Source organism: Festucalex cinctus, chromosome 21 (genome assembly GCF_051991245.1).
Source record: "Festucalex cinctus isolate MCC-2025b chromosome 21, RoL_Fcin_1.0, whole genome shotgun sequence".
NCBI lineage: Eukaryota > Metazoa > Chordata > Actinopteri > Syngnathiformes > Syngnathidae > Festucalex > Festucalex cinctus.
The window spans coordinates 17,284,217-17,304,913 of NC_135431.1; the positions used below are offsets into that span (position 1 = coordinate 17,284,217).

At 36.3% G+C, this 20,697-nt stretch overlaps 2 protein-coding genes and 1 long non-coding RNA gene across 4 annotated transcripts; 2 read left to right on the top strand and 1 right to left on the bottom strand.

Annotated features, from left to right (window-relative positions):
• The first annotated feature begins 226 nt into the window (after positions 1-226).
• Positions 227-7,992, top strand: pgm3 (phosphoglucomutase 3). Of its 2 annotated transcripts, none has more exons than XM_077511302.1 (13): positions 227-599; positions 1,012-1,220; positions 1,289-1,473; positions 2,747-2,814; positions 2,898-3,031; positions 3,103-3,295; positions 5,167-5,324; positions 5,407-5,490; positions 5,567-5,665; positions 5,964-6,083; positions 6,155-6,277; positions 6,363-6,536; positions 6,628-7,992. In XM_077511302.1, coding segments are annotated over exons 1-13 (1,638 nt in total). In that variant the 5' UTR covers positions 227-598; the 3' UTR covers positions 6,718-7,992. The 2 variants fall into 2 exon arrangements, with proteins under 2 accessions (XP_077367428.1, XP_077367427.1); XM_077511301.1 differs by lacking the exon at positions 227-599 and adding an exon at positions 680-803.
• A 976-nt stretch (positions 7,993-8,968) lies between these two features.
• ccnc (cyclin C) lies at positions 8,969-19,982 on the top strand. The gene is made up of 12 exons (XM_077511154.1): positions 8,969-9,111; positions 9,712-9,818; positions 10,202-10,286; positions 11,049-11,118; positions 15,417-15,468; positions 15,552-15,607; positions 15,985-16,020; positions 16,784-16,875; positions 16,986-17,053; positions 17,132-17,211; positions 18,807-18,925; positions 19,012-19,982. The coding sequence occupies exons 1-12, from the start codon at positions 9,080-9,082 to the stop codon at positions 19,064-19,066; spliced, it is 852 nt and encodes a 283-aa protein (XP_077367280.1). The 5' UTR covers positions 8,969-9,079; the 3' UTR covers positions 19,067-19,982.
• LOC144010601 (uncharacterized) lies at positions 12,997-14,720 on the bottom strand. Its single transcript, XR_013281265.1, has 4 exons — positions 14,433-14,720; positions 14,095-14,188; positions 13,281-13,396; positions 12,997-13,202 (listed from the first exon to the last, which is right to left on the bottom strand). It is a non-coding gene; the product is annotated as an uncharacterized LOC144010601 (long non-coding RNA).
• Positions 19,983-20,697: the final 715 nt, after the last annotated feature.

Here is a 20,697-nt window from a genome sequence, read left to right on the forward strand (position 1 = left end):
CAAATACTACTTTGAAACACAGGTTTAAAACCCGAGGTCACATTCTGAGAGTTGATCCCCCCCCCCTCAATTATGTAACCACTGTTCAAAATCAGAACCCCCCTTTTTTTTCACCGTAATTTTTTATTCATGGAATCCTCTTATGAAATCCCAACTTTGACTTCATGACGTCACGACGGGGGCGAACCCGGAAATGTTCAGCTCCTTCCCACTGTGTATCGAAAGCGATGGTAAATTATTTTGTACTGTACTTATTTTTAGCACCGAGGTGCTTTATTCTCAGGGGTCATTTTTTTTTTTGTTTTTTTTTAATAATTAAACTAAGACGTCACGTGACGCACCCCGGAAAACGCCTTCAAAGGAAAATGTCCTGTGATTATTGGCTTTTGTCATTTTCTTGCCGCAGCAAATCCATTGCGTTAATTTAGAAGGCATTGTTTTATGAGTGTGTGCTCAAAATTTTTTATAGTTAAACGCCGAGGCCAAAAGCCGCTCCCAGCGTCATGACGTACACGGAAGTCGAGCCACGTCGCCAAAGGCAAATCAAACACTCGGGAGTGGGTCCCCGCTGCACGCGAGAAGGTTTACATACAACGAAAGTAAGTCCTATAAAAAAAATAAAAAAAAATCAGTCCGGTGTTGATGTAAATTTGCAGGCTTCTTAAGCTCTTTCTTAGCATTAGTTTGGCGTTTGGCACTGAACGAATTAAAGTAGGGAGTTTCTGTCATAAAGGGAAACTCAGTAAGATGGGCGTATCATATCTATGTACATGAGTTTATGGAGTTTGAACTTTGCCTTTCTTGTACGTTTGACAATTATTTCTTTCTGTCAATGTGGACATTAAAGCATATTTTTACCCTCACGATGTTATCTATTAAAAATTAGCATATCGCTTATATTAGAACATACTGCAATGGAGTATGTTTGTGCTTCCAAAAGTATTTGAGTTAAGTGTAGAGACATTTTAGTCACAGACTAATCTGGCTGACTGATGTTTTTGCTGGTTTCAGTGATGGCCTGCTTCGAGGAAGTGTCAAAACTGTCTGAGGTGCACCCAAAACCCCCAGGCTTGGTCTTGCAGTACGGCACGGCTGGTTTCAGGACCAACGCCAGCTTTCTGGATCACGTCATGTTCCGCATGGGCCTGCTGGCCACACTGCGATCCAAACAAACCAAATCCGCCATCGGAGTCATGGTCACTGCCTCCCACAACCCTGAGGTGCTCCACAATCAACCCCGTTTAAAGTCGACACCTTCCTCTGTGTAAACTTCATGTCGGTCTCATAGGAGGACAACGGGGTGAAGCTGATCGACCCCATGGGTGAGATGGCGACGCCCGCCTGGGAGGGCCACGCCACACGGCTGGCCAACGCAGAGCAGCAGGAGTTGCTTTCGGTGCTGGAGGACATCGTGGAGAAAGAGGACATCAACAAGAACCAGGGAGCCTTCGTGTTTGTGGGCAAAGACACCAGGTGCAGTGGAATTGCTGATAATCTTGGTCATTTACTATATAAGCATTTTATTATTATTATTATTGTTTAAAAATTCTAAGCGGTCCTTCACGTGTTACTTCATATTTTTTTAGGCTAAGCCTAAAATTTATTAAATTGCTCAGAATTTTTTTAAAATCAATTTCTTTATTTTTTGGCTTATGCAAAGCATAAAGCCAAAAAAAGGATTTGGCATTTGCTATAAACAGGAATATCCTAGTTTTGGAATAAGCAGCAAAATGCACCCGTTTTTATCCACCTCATGGGGTGGCCATTTTGCCAATCATGTTATCATGGATCAACTTCAGGAAACAGGTGAGCCGTGATTAGTCGTTACCTGCGGCCTGAGCAACTGTGACGTCATGTTCAGTTGACAGCAATTGGCAAAATGGCCGCCATGCTCTCGCCTTCGTGCCTCCTCTTTTCTGCTCACCCCTCCCCTTCTCTGCTTAGCAAAAAAAAAAAAAAAAAAAAGCCTCTTGGGAGCAGTGTTTTTATAGTTTTGGAATTTTTATTAGATTGCTCGGATTTTTTAAATCAATTTCTTGAATTTCTTTTTTGCTATAAACAGGCATTATGGTTTTGGAATTTTTCATTTTAGTTAGTTTTTATTTTATTTTGAGTGTTTTTTTTTTTTAACTTAGTTTTAGTTAGTTTTTATGGCAGTTTTGTCAGTTTTTATTAGTTTTAGTTATTTAATAAATGATTAGTTTTAGTTCAGTTTTATTTAGTTTCAGTATTATTTTTAGTTTTTTTTTTTTTTTTAAATGTGTATTACTTGTGTGCAATATTCAAAAAACACAAAAACGAAGGACATTTTTGCTATAATTATAGTTAGTGTTGTAAACATAAAATGTAGTTTCAGTTAGTTTTCATTTTTTAAAAAGCATTTTCGTTTTTATTTCATTTTGTTAACGAAATTGTTTTTTTTAAATTTTAGTTCAAGTTTTTTCGTTAGTTTTAGTTCACTAAAATAACCTTGGTTATTCCAAATTATTTAGGCTAAGCCTAAAATTGATTAATTTGCTTGGATTTTTTTTTTTTTTTAAATCAATTTGTTTATTTTTTTTAGGCTTATGCAAAGCATAAAATTTTTCAGTTTGCTATAAATATATGTGTACGTGTTTCTACACTATTTATGGTCATATATCTGCTTAAACGGCAATGACTGTATGACTATCAATATCAATTCTCTTTGTGTTTTAGTTTGACAGTAAACTTGAACTGGAAGTATCAATAAACTAAATGTACACAGGAGCAGCAGTGCCAGCCTGTCACAAGCAGTACTGGACGGCGTGTCGTCATTGGGAGGACGCAGCAAAGGTCGGCGTCACTCGCCCGTACAGTCGGGTGTATATCTTTAAGTTTGAAATCATAACCTTTTGGCCGTGCGTCTGTCCAATAAGATTACGGCTTGGTGACCACCCCGCAGCTCCACTACATGGTTTGCTGTCACAACACGCAGGGACGCTACGGCGAGGCCACGCTGGAAGGATACTACAGGAAACTGTGCCAGGCGTTCATCGAGCTCACCAAAAATGTAAGCCGCTCGCGTTGGATTGTTTGTAGGCAGTCAAAGTACCGGTAAGTTAATTCCCGTCTTGTGCGTAGACCCCCAACCGTACCGACGACCAGAAGCACCTGGCCGTGGACGGCGCCAACGGCATCGGCGCGCTGAAGCTGCGCGAGATGGAGCGTCACCTCAAGAGGGAGTTGCAAATTTCACTCTTCAATGAAGGCCACGGGAAACTCAACCACCAGTGCGGCGCCGACTTTGTCAAAGTGCAGCAAAAGCCGCCCACAGGTGAGATTTGGAGCCTTGGGGATTTTGGATGTTGACTTTTGATTGACATTGTCAGGGAATGTGTCAAATAGGAGCAATTAGCATTTATGCTGTTATGTTAAAGGGTTACCGTATTTTCCGCACTATAAGGCGCACTGCATTATAAGGCGCACCTTCAATGAATTACATATTTTAAAACTTTTTCCATATATAAGGCGCTACAGTAGAGTACAGTTGAGGCTGGGGTTACTTTATGCATCCATTATAATGGATGCATAATGAAAGGGAATGTCAATAAAACAGTCAGATAGGTCAGTCAAACTTTATTAATAGATTACAAACCAGCTTTCTGACAACTCCATTTACTCCCAAAATGAATAAACAGCTGTTTTATTATTTTCTCTGAGGTAAAGCATTAGTATTAGCTAGCGATCCAAGACGGCGGGATCTTCTGCGCATGCGCGTCATCGATCGTGCAGGGTCACCGATAGCGTATTGACAGCGAGACCTGTTGCGGCTCAATATTGATCCATATATAAGGCGCACTGGATTATAAGGCGCATGGTCAGCTTTTGAAAAAATTGAAGGCTTTTAGGTGCGCCTTATAGTGCGGAAAATATGGTACTTCACTTATTTAGCCCATTATAGCAATAATAAGTTAATATTTTGTCAATAATTAATTTGATACTTTCATTGTTTTTCACGTACAATTAGTACCTTTAAAAACACATTTTGCAACTTGTTGTCGACTGAAAATGACATCACAAGGGCTCAGGTAACCAATCACAGCTCACCTGTTTTCTAGGTTTGGTCATGTGACATTCACAAGCTGAGCTGTGATTGGTTGGTTACCTGAGCCCTTGTGATGTCATTTTCAGTCGACAGCAAGTTGCAAAATGTGTTGTTCAAAGTACTAATTGTACATGAAAAATAATGAAAATATCAAATTTATTATCAGCAAAATATTAATGTTTGACTGACATAAATGGCTAATTCAGTAAAGTATCTCTTTAATTTTTATACTGTATTTTTATTTTATACAGAATTTTTTTTAGTTTATATTTTTTCTTATTCCTGATTTTAATGTATCTATTTTTGAAATGTGTTTAATTAAATTTTTACATTAGTTTATTCATTTTACTTAAGTTTTTTTAATTGTATTTTTCATGTATTTTATCTTTTTTAATTTATATTTTTTGTCTCTGATTAACATGTTTATTTATATAAATGTATATTTTATTTTTTTTTATTTTTTAGTGTTTAGAATTTTTTATTTCTGTATTAATTATGGCGTATTTACATTTTATATCTTATAATTTATTTTGATTTACAATTTTTATATCTTGTTTAATTATTCTGTATTATCTTATATTCTATGAGGGTAATTATGTATGATAGTTTTTGTAAAATATTTTAATTTACATTTTTCAACAATACATATTTAGAATTTTTTAAATCTTTAAAAAATTAAAATATTTATTTTACTATTTCATTGCCATATTATTGAAATATATTATCATACAATTTCAAAATGTTTTTAATATGATACAAATAAACTTTTCCAGATTACTTTTTTTGTAAAATGTTTTAATTTACATATTTCCACAATACAGAATATTTAGTATTTTTACAAATATTATTTAAAAATAAAACATTTATTTTACTATTTAATTGCCACATTATTGAAATATATTATCATACACTTTCAAAATGTTTTTAATCGGATGCTAGTAAACTTTTCAAGATGATTTTTCTTTTTTTTGTTTTTGCACTGATTCAAATTCTGTCCTTGTTTTTTCCCTATCACATCAGGTTTTCGTAACAATATAAAAACAATAATATAACCTGTAATTTATTTAGTAAAATGTAATTTCTTCGGGGTTCTGTTGTAGGCGTGAAAGTCCAAACCGGCGAGCGCTGCTGCTCATTTGACGGCGACGCCGATCGAATCGTTTATTACTACACCGACTCCGAAGGCCGTTTCCACCTACTGGACGGAGACAAGATAGCGACGCTCATCAGCACCTTCCTCAAAGAGCTGCTCACGCAGGTACCAATGAAATCAATACCAATTATTATTATTATTTTTTTTTCCCCCCCACTGCTAATAAGCGTGCGTATGCTTCTTCCAGGCCGGCCTAAATTTGAAGATCGCTGTGGTGCAAACCGCGTACGCTAACGGCAGCTCCACGCGCTACCTGGAGGACACCATGAAAGTGAGCAAACGTGTTAGGACGTTGACACGCACGAAAAAAAAAAAAAGGAACGCTAACGGGCTTTTTCCGTGCTCAGGTGATTGTGAGGTGCACAAAGACGGGAGTGAAGCACCTCCATCATGCGGCGCAGGAATTTGACACCAGCGTTTACTTTGAGGCTAACGGCCACGGGACGGTAAGCGACCTTGATGAATTACAACTAGATTTATCTAATTTCCCCCCTTTTGCTAACCAAAACAGTAGCACTACTGAGGTATTAAAGCAGTCTCGAAAATTAGCTAAAAAATTGTAGCTATCGAGTAAAACCAACTATAAAAATAAACAGTCAATAAAATACAAGTAATATAAAAAATACATTAAAATAATTTAAAAATAGAAATAAAAATAAAATTTAAAAAAAAAAAAAAAAAACACGAAAAGACCCCAAGGACCACACAATCACGCACACTCATTCAGTGACAACGTGTGTTCAGGTGTTGTTCAGCCGTGCAGCCGAGGAAAAGATCCGGCAACTGGCGGAGGACGTCAACGCAGATGACAGCAGGAAGAGGGCGGCCATTTTACTGCAGCACACCATCAACGTCACCAACCAGGTACTACGATAAAAAATTGACCAATGGAGTTATTTGAAGCTAACTGCTGTTGTGCGCTCTTCCTCCTATAGACAGTAGGTGACGCCATTTCTGACATGCTGCTGATCGAGGCGATATTGGCCTTGAAGGGAATGACGGTGCAGCAATGGGACGCCATCTACACCGACCTGCCCAACAGGCAGCTGAAAGTCAAGGTAAGGCAAACGACCCATTACTTTTGTCCATCACATCATAGTAAACGTCAAGTGATACGGTGGCCTGTTTGTGCGCGTGCGACAGGTGTCGGACCGGCGAGTGATCGACACGACCGACGCCGAGAGACGCGCGGCGAGCCCGGCGGGCCTGCAGGACGCCATCGACGCCTCGGTGGCCAAGTACGGACGCGCTCGCTCCTTCGTGAGGCCGTCCGGCACCGAGGACGTGGTCCGAGTTTACGCTGAGGCCGACACTCAGGTGAGGACAGATTCAACCTGCAAGTCGCGTACACTCTGCGGATGTTTTTCATTTTATTTGATTTGATTTTTATTGTTTTTGTTTTTTCCAGGAGAGCGCTGACTCGTTGGCACATGAAGTGAGCCTTGCGGTGTATCGCCTCGCTGGCGGGGTGGGAGAGGAACCAAAACCTTTGCACTAGAACAACACAAAAACTCGCTTAGGGGAAATTACAGCTGTAAATTGACACTTGAAAAATTGTTGTTTTGACCTTGATACTGTATTTGAAACCGACAAAAACAGAATAAGAGAAGACAGCTAAAGAATTTCACATTTTTATTTGTATAAATTAAAAAAAAGAATCATAAGGATACTAATTAGAAAACTAGTGATCATAAAATAAATAAATTTACATTTTTTAATATACTAGAACAATTTAACACCAAAAAAAGACAATTTCTAAACACTACTGAACATAATACTGTATATATCTCCAGTACAGAGGCGTGCAAAGGGTGTGGCCAATAGGGGCAGGGCCCCCGGGCATCTACCTAAGGAGGAGGGGGGTCCGCAACAGATGATTGATGCAATCATGACTCATAATGCAGGGGGAAAAAAAAAATACTACCTCTGCCCTGAAATAATTCACATGCATTTTTGGCATGAAGGGAAGTGTTTTCAGTTTGTCAAAAATAGGGCTGGGTCTAAAATATCGATATATCGAATCGATATTCCTTTTTATAGCCCAATATTGATTCATAAAATCGTGAATCAATACGTTTAATAGTCGTGTAGCGTATGTTATTCCTGTTATTCTGCTGTTTTCCCTAAGCGTCCTTTAAGCTGTTTAATAACACCGCAGTTGGACTTAACTCTAAAACGTAATGCATAACGTTAAGAATTACATCCACTCTATATTTAAATACAAATCATGTTTTGTTTTTGAAACATCACTAACCTAACGCTAACAGGAAGTTAGCCAATACTAACGGGAAGTTAGCATCGACTTCGGGAGTGTTTTTTCTTCAAATAACGAATCGAATCGATTTTAGAAATCAGAATCAATACCCAGCCTTAGTCAAAAATGAATATGTAGCTCTTTGAACAGTCCGGACATCACTAAGCTGGCAAATATTGCTACTTGAAAATGATAGCGAGTGATTTTTGCCGGCTAAGAATTTCAGTTGGGTCTTGTGGACGCAATCATGCATTTGCAGAGAGGCTCTCTCCTCTTAATGCTTTGTATTCTCTGTTTGCCATTCCTCACTTCTTTGAACTCCTAATACTGTATTAATCATACTCTATACTATTGTTTACAATCAAATCATGAAGTGTTTTTTCTTTTTTTACTGTGACCAGCCCGTCTTTTGAGGTAAAGAGAAATCTTGTGTTTACACCAGGCAGTTAGAACAATCAGACTTCCTGGTTGGACTTTGCTGCCCAAATAAATCATGTGTAAAAAAAAAAAAAAAAAAAAAAAAAAAAAAAAAAAGTAGCAAATTGTCCCTTTTGTTATTGAATCAACACAGTATAAACTTTTGAATGCTTGCTTGCTGTTTATTGTGAAAAACAAATTATCTCACACACAAACATAAGAAATTGTTAGGTTTGAGGCTGACAAATTGATCTTGTAATTGAACTACATGTCGCTTTATGTGAGGTTAAATTAGTTAATTGATTGTTCCTAAAAAAAAAAAAATCATTCAAATTTGGCAGAACTATTTTTATGTGGTGGCAAATTTAGAAGATGTTTGTTTTTACTTGACAGGAAACCTACAAAAAAAAGGGGAAAAAAAAGAAGGAAGGAAACATGGTCTACCTGATCAGAAGTGTCTTCCCCTCAAACATCTCTGAGGTCTCGTCCTCGTGATTTATTTCTTCAGCCTGGTTGTCAGACAGTGACGATTCCTCTGCAAAATATAAAAAAAACCCAATGCTGATTCTTCTGTAGGTCTCTCACGCCTTGGACTCGCACCAGTATGACCTAATGTGACATTCAGATGTGATTATGAATTTATTTTCCAAACCAATTAGACATTATTATTATTATTATTATTCCTCATAAAGCACAAAGTAATGTCAACTTGACAAATATTTCTTATCTTAATCAATCAAAACCTTTAACCATAAATAAATAAGACTGAAATTATCTGGCCAAAAAGCACAATTTGCATTGAAGTTTTTTTTGTTTTTGTTTTTAAATACAAAAGCATGTGTTAGGGATTTATTATTTAATAGCAATGATAACGATCTAATAATTAAATATAACAAATTTGAATATCACAATTATTTAAAAATAATAGCAGCTCTACTGTCAACATTAACTAGCAGAACCCAGATCCTCTTGGATCAAAATTATTTAACGAAAACATAATTTCATAAATGTTTTTTTTTTTTTTTTTTTTTTTTCTTGTTAAACTGTGACAAACGGAACCTGTATTTACCTTCGCTCACTCGTTACCCCCGGAATGTTTTTCACGTTACTCCAGTGTTTCCGGCGTCCACTTCTTTGCAGTAATTTAACGCAAATTTAAAGTGTTATCTTCTACCTCGTCTCGTCCGCAATGGCTGGAAACTTCTGGCAAAGTTCTCACTAGTAAGTTTGACGCAACGAGACGGACACGAAACGTTTTTATCGCCGTAGCTGCCGCCGATTTCTCGGGGCCTAGCATTAGCCGCGCGGAAGCTAGCCGCCGCTCTCGAGCTCTTCCAAGGAGACAAAATGCGATTCTCTGACTCCAAATGCGACTATTTACGCTTTGAAAGTCAATGTCACTTTTTACTCTGAATGTTAGTTTGTTTGAAACAATCGGTTGTGCTCAGTAACAGCTATGGGAAAAAAAGGGCTATCGGTGGTTATGTCAACAGTTTTCGGTTAATTGTCATATTTTCCGCTTAATGAGCATGACTGTTTGGAATCACTCCCTAGCAACTGTAGTGAGAAGGGATGCACCGAAACCTATTTTTCCAAACTGAGTACAAGTACTCATATTTGAGTATACTAAAGTACTGATACTTGATAAAGCTATTATCTATTTCATGCACACCATGCAGTATTTTAAAACCAGTTTTCAGTTGGTAGATAAGTAAGCGATATAGTTTGCAATATGAAAATTGCTCTTCAGTGATGAAAGGGTGAAAAATTGGGACGACATCGTGCGAAGTGGCTGAAATGCGCAATTTTGTCTTGGCCAAGTCTGCAGTGGGTGCTGGACAAGCAGGACCTCATGAAGGAACGACAGAAGGACCTCAAGTTCCTTTCTGAGGAGGAATACTGGAAGCTGCAGATCTTCTTTGCCAACGGTGTTTACATTCTGTCATACTCCACAAACTCAATAGCGCAAACGACAACAATCTAATCCATACCATGTCCAAAGTAAACTGAATTAAAGCAAAAATATTATGTAAATTCATTTGAAATAGGTTTTAAACTTAATCTTTACCGTTGTTTTGAAGTTTTCAGACATTTGTTGTATTAGTTTAAAATAGTCAAAATATGAAATATTTTTTATGATTAAAATGCAATATTTCAGATTTTTTTTATGTTTAGTTTTTAAATTAATTTTGACACATTTATCAATAACCTTATAAATGAAAATTAATTTAAATGATTAATTTTTCAATAATTTACTCTGTCTTCAATTTTGTGCATGAATGACTAACATTCAACTGCTGTGTCTTGTTAGTCATTCAGGCTTTGGGAGAACACTTGAAGCTGAGGCAACAGGTTATCGCCACCGCTACGGTCTACTTCAAACGCTTCTATGCAAGGTAAGCCCCGAAATAATACGAATGTCTAAAATATTTGATGACCAAATCAAATCACTTTATTTCACTCTTTAAAATAAAAGAAATGAAAGGGGACAGAAAGAAGTAAAACTTATTTTGTCTGCCCCTAATCAACACGCACAAAAAAGAATCAACACAAAATCAATGACGGCAAGCGGTCAAGACGCTTTTGGTGTTACAATACTACCAAACAATTAAAAAATAATTCAACTGCATGTCGTTTTATGATTTATATTTTTGTAGTAAATGTGATTTCATACATTTATTAAAAATACAAATAGATTGAGAAGATTTTGCTTTACAATCCAAATTGTTCCATAGACTGACACCTTGAGTTGAAATACATCGTTCTTTTTGTTTTGTTCTGTATTTAGGTTTAGAGAAAATATATATTCCTCTTAATTTATACTCACTTTCCCTTTTTATAAATCTAGTTTGTATATTAACATGTAGAATTTCATGGTAGGCTTTATACAATATTTTAAGGCGGTTAAACTCCATCAATTCATTAAATTTTAAAATCTTTAGTTGTATAAATAATAGATTTGTGTGGTCTCTGTATCCACAACCCAAAATAACATGGATTGCACGTTTCTGTATAAGAAAAATGGGTTCGGTGTAAGTTTTGGCAGCACAACCCCACACTTCAATGCAATAGGTCAGGACCAAATGTGGCTTTGACACTATGTATTTGTGTACATTTTAAGCTAACCAGTGTTTTTTGTTTGTTTTTTTTCTTGGCAGATATTCACTGAAAAGTATCGACCCAGTTCTCATGGCTCCGACATGTGTTTTCTTAGCTTCCAAAGTGGAGGTATGGACACTTGCAACAACATACTGTTCTGTTAAATGATGATATTCCAAGTCTGTTGTATTATTTTTTTGTTTTAGAAATGGCAACTACTTTTTTTAATATTATGATTTTGTTAACATAAAATTTATGATTTTTTTTTTTATTTTTTTTTTTTGTTACATATATTGTCCGAGTCCCGATCACGTCATTTTCAGCTGATCGGTATCGGGAGAAAATGATCGGGGTTTTCATTTTTGACAATTTTGTTTTTATTATTATTATTATTATTATTGTTATTGTTATTATTATTATATTTGGGACTACAAAGCAACAAAATCATCCAGCGGTAAACATATAGACGGGTTTCAATGTTTACAAACAATAGTGACGTCATCGGGATGCGCACGCAGAGCAGAGGCAAAAGCACATGTCTACTTCGTTCAGAATGGCCGGTCGCGTACCACCGCAGGAAAATCTTTATCTCCAAAACCTTGGAAATCTCGATAAGGAAGCTTATTTACAAAAATTAACACTTAAATCCGGAGTTCGCCTACCTGATCCTTATTCGCTGCCCGCAAGTGAGTGGCTAAATGATCCGTCGCGCTGGCCTAATTTGGCGTTTCCAAACATTTACCTGTACCTGATAAGTACACCAAGTGTTTTCACACACGAGACGCTCAAAGCGTACAAGAGTCTCGATGCCTACAACTACGTAGTTTGTGGACATGTTCAAACGGTTTTTTTCTATCAACCTGCTGAACATCAAGACTATTGTTTCCTGAAGGCAGACGTTTTGCCCAGTCAAAGACAGGGACAAAAATCTCAGTGTTACCAGGCATGGGTTTGTGTGAATAAGAAGAGTGTCTCCATACTGACAGCTAACTGCACATGCAAGGCAGGGTAAGTAAATCGATGTTTCAATGTGTCAATGAACTATCAAATTCAATTATTACTTGGACACTTAAACTAGCAAAAAATAAATAAATAAATGCTGAAAGAATTATTTAGCAGATAACCAAGCAGTAGATGTACCTAGCATTTGTGTGTGATGAATGATATGATTAGGATTTTACTTACCAGCTACATCCTTTAGAAGTTTAGATGTAGATAGTTAATGTTGAAAGATAGATAAATGTTTTTTCTACACAGGAACAGCAATGTCTCAACAAAATCACAAATAATTCAGTCACAATTCAGTTTAATTTATGGTTTCTTTCCCCCCCAGCCTTGGCTCATGTTGTAGCCATGCTGCAGCTATCATGTTTAAGGTGGACATGGCAGTGAGGCTGGGACTCACCACTTCTGCATGTACTTCACAAACATGTGCTTGGAATGACATGTCCAGAAAAAAAGTTGAAGCCGCAAAAGTGGCAGACATCAACTTCAAAAAAGTTAAAAGAAGTGACAAACCATCAAAGACAAGGAGGACATCCACAGACATTGAAATAACTCAAGGTAAGTCACATAATTAAAAATAAATAAAAAGTATGAATGAGCCCAAAATAGATTGCAGCATTAGTACACCAAAGCAATATCCTCAATGTACCAAATATGAATAACAAGTATCTGTTCAACATGTCACTCATACATATTCTATTTCATTTTTAGGAATAACTGATGAACATCTGAATTTGCTGAGAAAAATAACTCCAAGAGCTGCTATTCTCACAAGCATTTACTCACCTGATGACTCGACAGACACAGACACTGCTTCAGAGTGTGAGGACTGTCTACCTGAGCCAATTACTGCCTTGTATGAAGAGTCAGCATGTGATCTTACAACTGAGGAACTTTCATCCAAAGTTGATCAGAGACCAAAGATTCAAGAGACAGACATGATGCAACTTTTACAACATTTGGTTGTAATATATTCAACAGCAACATGTATATTTGTTCGTTTGGAAGACCTGTAAAGAATTTAAACAGGGAGGATGAATTTTTCAAACTTTGAAATCCAAACTGCTGGTTTGATATCTTTTTCTTCAAGCTTTCATTTTGTTGCTGACAATTCTGCAATTCATTTCGTAGTTCCAAGTTGTCTTTGCGAATATGCTCTGTGGTGACTGGGGTAGTTGTACACGTAACAGGAGCAGCTGGTTGATCATCTGTAAAGCATGAAACTTTATATGATCATATTTGTAAAATTATAATGAGATCTAAATACAGATTAGCAGACTACTTACCAGTGACTTGTGAATGAAGGCTCAATAGACTTTCTGCAGCTGTCATAGTATCCATTTCTTCATGGTCAGGCTCCCGTGTGACTTTTGTTTCCTGCCGCCTCGTTTTCCGTTGATATCTGTCAAAAACATACAAGTGTACATATTCATTTATTTATAGGTATATAGCTGTGTGTGTGTGTGTGTGTGTGTGTGTGTGTGTGTGTCTAAAGAAAAAAAAGGTCATACACCAATACAAGTATTTGAATTTTGGTGTTCATATATATGTACAGTACAGGCCAAATGTTTGGACACACGTTCCTCGTCAATGCATTTGTTTTACTGTATTCATGACTGGTTACTTTGTAGATTCTCACTGAAGGAATCAAAACTATGTATGAACTGATGTGGAGTTATGTACTTCACAAAAAAGGTGTAAATCCATTAATTGTATTTATTTATGTACTTATTTTTATTATTTTCCCCTTTTTTGTTAAGTACACAATTCCACGTGTTTGTTCGTTGTCAAAGTTGTGATGCCTTCAGTGAGAATCAACAATGTACCGGTACATAGTCATGAAAATAAAGTAAATGTATTCAATGAGACAGTGTGTCCAAACTTTTGGCCTGTAATATATATATATATATATATATATATATATATATATATATATATATATATATATATATATATATATTTCATGTCTGTCCATCCATCCATTTTCTGAACCACTTACAGGTAGACAAACAACATCACAATCATACCCACGGACAATAATTTCATTCAAATTTCCCTTTAGACAAATTTTATCTGATTCTGCTGGCTTCATAGTTCTACCTTGAGAGTTTTGAGTGTCCACTTGCAGCAGCTGCTGTATATGAAAATATTGACGGAACAAAGTCTGGATTGCCATGTTCCAGTGAGGCCTTTCCTGTAAAAAATAAAATAAAATGATTTTGTGGGTGGAGGCATGACCTTTTTTTTGTTTTTAAGCCATTCACGGATAGTTTGTGATTGTTTCACATTGTTAGTCTACTTCTCGCCCAAAATAATAAACGCGTTTGACTGTACAAAATAGCTTCACTTGTGCTTTCAATCATTTTTCACAAAGGTGTTTGTTATACTAAATTAACATCATGCTCTTTTGCTGAAAACAGTAGAACTAAAGAACTTACCGGATATGAAGTGAGCGCTGCAAAGACGAGCATTCCTAATTTCCTCCTCCGTCCAGTTCTCACGTCGTAAAGCTTGTAGCCATAACTTTCGCCGGTTTTTCTTAAAGGAGTGTTTACCAGCAGGAATTCTATAAAACGTTAAATCACTGTGTGTACTCTTTCTGTTCTGACAACCCACGGCACAGCACGACGACGGCATTGTTTTGTTAGCTAACACAAAGGAAGGGGGAAGGTAGCTCAGTTTTCTGCCTCCGAGTTGCGCGCGCAGCTCCATGACTACGTCACATGAAACTGGTCCATTGCCAAACAAAACGTTTTATTATTTTTATTTATTATTTTTTGCACTTCTGATGGCACCCCCCAAAATTACTGGGATGGTGTTCAAATAAAAAAATAAAAATAAATTTGGAAGCACTTTATCCCCCCCCCTCCTAAATACTTTACCGAGGAATCCGATCGGGAAAATCAGGTGACTCGGGTGCAAAAAAAATGTGATCGGGACATCCCTAATTCATTCCTTTATTTAACCAGGTAAGAAACTCATTGAGATTAAAAATCTGTTTTCCAAAGAGTGACCATATCATCATATCCTAGTAAAATTCTCATATTCACAAATTATAGTAGTAAAAGTTTACTTTCGTCATTACATTTTGCACGCGTAATTTTTGGAAAATATTTTTTTGTAATTCTCGTATGCAATGCCTTTATTACGATTACATCTTTAACCTTTATTTCCAGACAAACCTATTCTCGTATTTAGTGATATCTCATTTTGTTATAAAAATTGTATTTATTCGACCAATATAACCCTTTTTTATGTTATGAATTAATTCTGGAAAGTGGACACATTTTTCCTGATAATGTGTTTAGTGGTTGTTGTTTTTTTAATATGTTGTTTTTTTTTATGACTATTCCTGGTAAATTTGTAACTTCTAAAATCAGAACTTTGTTTTTCTCATAATTTTGTTGCCTTCTTCTCTGTAGGAATTTGGAGTGGTTTCCAACACGAGGCTGATCTCTGCAGCCACATCTGTGTGTAAGTCAACACACAATTGACCAACTGGTCTAATTGTTTGCATTTTATGCACAAATTGTTCCCCCCCACCCTCTTCAAACTAGTGAAAACAAGATTCTCATATGCCTTCCCAAAGGAGTTCCCGTACCGGATGAGTCATGTAAGTAATGCACAACACGCCTATGAACGGGTGCGTGTAGGATCTGCGACGTTCCCTTGTGCATGTAAACCTTTATTTATAGCGCCACTGTTTGTGTCATGGCAAGAGGACAGACGCAGGTTGCGAAGATTCCTAGATGTCATACGGAGACGCCATAATAACAATGGTGTCAGTCAGTCAGTGAAAACGGCCAGTCAGTTAAGAAAAGGATTAAATAATAAGTACTTAAAAGAAGGGGGGGAAAAAAGGTGAGATATTTTGTAGGTTATATTGTATCTATTTTAACGCTTATACAACAAATAGCCACTTCATTGGGCCTGTTAGTATTTTGTCGTTCGTATTTGTTGACTTTGCCCGTAATTGTGTTGTCTTTGCAGATATTAGAGTGCGAGTTCTACCTGCTTGAGTTGATGGTGAGTTGCATGTTTCTGTGAGTGATATTAGACAATATTAAATGGTGGAAAAATCAAATCCAATTACCGGTATTATAGGGTTGTTTTGACCAACAGTGTGTCAATTATATTCATTAATATTGAGCTTTGAAATACTGTCTTGCGATTAAAATTTTTCGTCGTAATTAATCGCATGATTTCAATAATTAACATATTAAATGTTATATCTGTTAAATGTTATATCTCTTAAATGTACAATAAAATCTTTTTTTCTAAGTTATATTTGGCATAAAAGTGGAAAAAAATGTTAAACTCATAGAAATATGGCTGCATCTTTTAGTCATTGAGTCAGTAATTTCATAATAATTCATAAAATTGAGTTAAAATTAAAATGTAGTGTACTGTAAAAAATAAGTGTGATATTGATTTGTGTTGAGGTCATTTTTCAGCCACTAGCTGGCATAATTGCATTTGTAAGACGTGACAGTGCAGTGCATTTTTCTATCTAATCTTTAACATGAAGTCACTTGTGAAATTCTGCACATTTTTAAAATGGTGAAATACAACTTGACCCCAGTCTCCACCAATATATGCATTATTATAAAATTTATTACTGCTAAATTTTGACGTGGATGTTTTCTGCCGCGTTGCGACTGGAATTCCCCCAGTACAGGCTTTGACTGTCATTAATTGCGCATTAAAAGAAAATTAGTGGCATAAAAGGAACTTCAAATTAACACACTAATTTCGACACCTCTAGTTTAAAAAAAGTTTTGCGTTTCAGGACTGCTGCCTGATCGTGTACCACCCATACAGACCACTTCTGCAGTACGTGCAGGACATGGGCCAGGAGGACATGCTGCTGCCGCTGGCCTGGTCTGTCGCTTCCTTTTTATATAAAAAAAATAAAAATAAAAATAAAAAAATGGTGCCTATTGTCCCGTTTTTGCAGTGATTTGTAGCTTCTCCACCATGTCTCCCCCCAGGCGCATCGTGAATGACACCTACAGGACCGACTTGTGTCTGCTCTACCCTCCCTTCATGATTGCCCTGGGTGCGTACGGCCGGTGTAGCGCCACACCCGCCCCCTGTCGGCCATATTGACATTGCTTATTGTTTGCCTCCATCAAAGCGTGTCTGCACGTGGCCTGCGTGGTGCAGCAGAAGGACGCCAGGCAGTGGTTCGCTGAGCTCTTCGTGGACATGGACAAGGTTCGACTCGCACATGCGCGGGGAAAATAGTTGTCGAAAAATGGCAGTGGGTTGTAGTGTCCCATACTGAAAGGCTGATCATATTTTATAAATTGGGTATTAACACATTCACTGCCAGCCCAGCAAAAATGCATCATTTGACGTCTTTTGCCGTCAATGGCAGCGAATGAGTTAATAATTCAACACAGTGGTTGAACCAAAGAACAGAATTTACAAGACTGGATGCCATAACTCTTCCTCTAGTCCGTAAGTGAGCCTGTTACCTGTTGAGTTCATTCATTTATTTTCCGAATCGCTTATATCTTATATATGTCTATATCAAACTAAAAATAATGTCCTATCTTGTCACATTAGTTATTTATGTTTTTTTTTTTCAGAAACTAACCTGGTATCCTGTTTTTTGCTAATTGCATATTTTTTTAAAAATAAATACAAAACAAATAGTGGTATACCTTTAAAAAAAATATTTTTTTTTTTAACTAAAATTAAAAAATGTTTGTGAAATTTAAATTTAATTATAATAAATATATTTTAATGTTATAAGAATTCATACTGCTTATTTAATTTTTAAATGTTTTTTTTTAATGTTACACTTTTAAAATAGGTTTTAATGTATCAGATTTTTTTATTGACAATATACCACACCATTTAATGAAAAATCTAAAAAAAAAATAAAAAAAAATAAAACTAATTTGTAAAAATGTGATAACTTGAAACATTAAAAAATATTTTTATTTCCTCAAAAGAAATGTGAGAGAAATGAAATATGGAGAAAAAAAAAATCTGGGAATTCAACCTTTTTCCCCTCAAGTTTTACCGTTGAACATTTTTACATGTATCATTTAAAAATAATGTTTTTCTTTTTTCTCTTTTTTTGTATGCTAACATTCAACTTCAATTAATGTTTTTAAATTGTGTGATATATTTGACATTTTTTATGAATTACTTCCACCCCATTTGTTTTTTTTTTCTTGTAAAACTTTATTTATTTTAATTATTTAAAGGGATACTTGACTCATTGAACAATTATCAGCAGTGAAAAGTTAATATTTTGTCCAGAATGAATTTGATAACTTCATTATTTTCATGTACAATTAATACCTTTATAAAGTAATTTTTCTACTGATGATGACATCACCTGTGCTGAGGAAGTAGGTAACGACCAATCATGGCTCACTCGTTTTCTGGGTTTGGTCAGTAAACTGAACCACGATTGGTCGTTACTTACTTCCTCAGCACAGGTGATGTCATCATCAGTCGACAGCAAGTAGAAAAATTACTTTTTAAAGGTACTAATTGTACATGAAAAATAATGAAGTTACTTACCAGATTAATTATAGACAAAACATTAACTTTTAACTGCTGAAAATGGCTCAATGAGTCAAGTATCCCTTTAAGCATGTGTTCTGTCTTCCAACATAAATATAAACTTTAGCAATTGCTGATCATGTAACAGCCCCCCCCCCCCCCTTTTTTTTTTTTTTTTAAAATAAATGTCCTGCTGTAAAGCGCACATTTCGAATAGTATACTTGCAAGTGGGACATTTATCATCAGTCAGCATCCTATTAGGACTTGAAGGTTTTCCTGTGTTCAGATCCTGGAGATAATCCGCGTCATCCTCAAGCTATACGACCAGTGGAAGAACTTTGATGACCGCAAGGAGATCGCCGCCGTGCTCAACAAGATGCCCAAACCCAAACCGCCTCCCAACAGGTACGTTCAGTCGTCACAAAATGGCTGACGCGACACAAAAACAGTGGATAATATAATGACAGTTTTTATTTTGTTGTTGTTCTTAGTGAGAATGATCAGAGCTCCAACGGCAACCAAAGCAACTCGTACAACCAATCATAGCGCCGGCAGAGAAAACCAAAAAAAAAAAAAAGGAGTTGGGGCGTCACATTAGACTTTGACCCTTTTTTTTCCCCCTTCTCTGAGATACTGTTGCAGTCAAAAAAGCGAGAAGGGATGATGCCGATCGTGATGATCATCCTGACGTCCTTGAACGTCACACAGGAGGCCACTCCCTTCAACAACAAAACTTGATCACAACTCTGGATGTGTGGGACGAACCTGTGAGTAAAGTATGTGTGAGTGACATGCGTGTAATGTCTACTGTGTAACGTGTGTGCATTGCTCAGGGTGCAATAGTATTGTCCACTAGGAATAATGTGATCCTTTCAATACCCACCTCTCTTTTGTAAATACACTCACATTCGTTCAATCATGATTCCACTTTTTTTTTTTTCCATTTCTATCTTAGATGCTAAATAGAAGCTGTTTTGTTTGTACTTTTCTTTTTTTTTTGCATTATTTAATTATGGAATCGATAACCTGTGCACAAATGTGTGAATGTGTAGTTTTGCAGTGTGCGCGTACTAACATCAAGGTACGTTTAAAGCCTTACAAAATTAAAGCTGCTGATTTTTAGAAAGGACACGGCGTTCCATTCCGGGGTGTAAAATATAAAAAGTTGTTGGTTTCCTTCCTGAGTGACTTCCAACTCGCACGTCACTGTTGAGTCCCATAAGTGACATTTTACTAATGTGTGTTCTGAAGTCACAGAGAGAAATGCAGCATTCCTTAACAAAAGGGGGAGGGAGGGCACTTAACTGCATTCTGGCAGTGTCCATCTGCTACATGACTGTTGTTCACTTGAGTCTACAAAAAAAGAAGAAAAAAAAGGGCTTTCTTTCACCCGACCGGAATATTCCGTTACCTGAAACTGTTTTGTCTACTTGAATATTATGCTAATAAAATGTTTGGTGTACATGATTGTGTCACTTTCACTTAAAAGTGAAGATTGCAAAAGCAAAGGTGGACCATTCATTTTTTTCTCATTCTCGTCTCTGCTTGCCAGGGCTGTGACGTCACTGTTTGTGTAAAGCTCGAGGAAATGCTAAACTGGGGTTGGCCTTCAGAATAAAGTGACACATCCAATTAGAAATGAAGAAGAAGGGGAAAAGGCAGTTGTAGCCCACATTGGGGTGTTAAAAAAAATCGATTCGGCCATATATCGCGATACTACATCGTGCGATTCTCGAATCGATTCAATTAAAAAAAAAATCGATTATTTATTTATTTATTTTTTTTTAAGAGCTCAGAATTGTTCATTCGGTCGTCTTACCGATTCAACGTCTTATCATCATTGCCTTTTTTTTTTTTTTTTTTTTTTTTTTTTTTTTTTTTTTGTGTGAATCGATTTTTAAACTTCAATTTTTAATGGAAAAATATTCAACAAAACGTCTGACTTCGGGTTAGGATTCACACCTTGAGCATGCAAGAATGTTATATGAACGGAACATTAAGCCTTAATATTTTATTTTAATGCTGTTCAAACATGAAACAGATTACAACCTCTATAAGACTGAAATTTCAGATAAATAAATAATACATTTTCATATAAATCTTACACTCTACAAGCTTACTGATTAGTATTTTCTAAATTTGAATGAAAAAAAATCGCAACAATCGACTTAAAAATT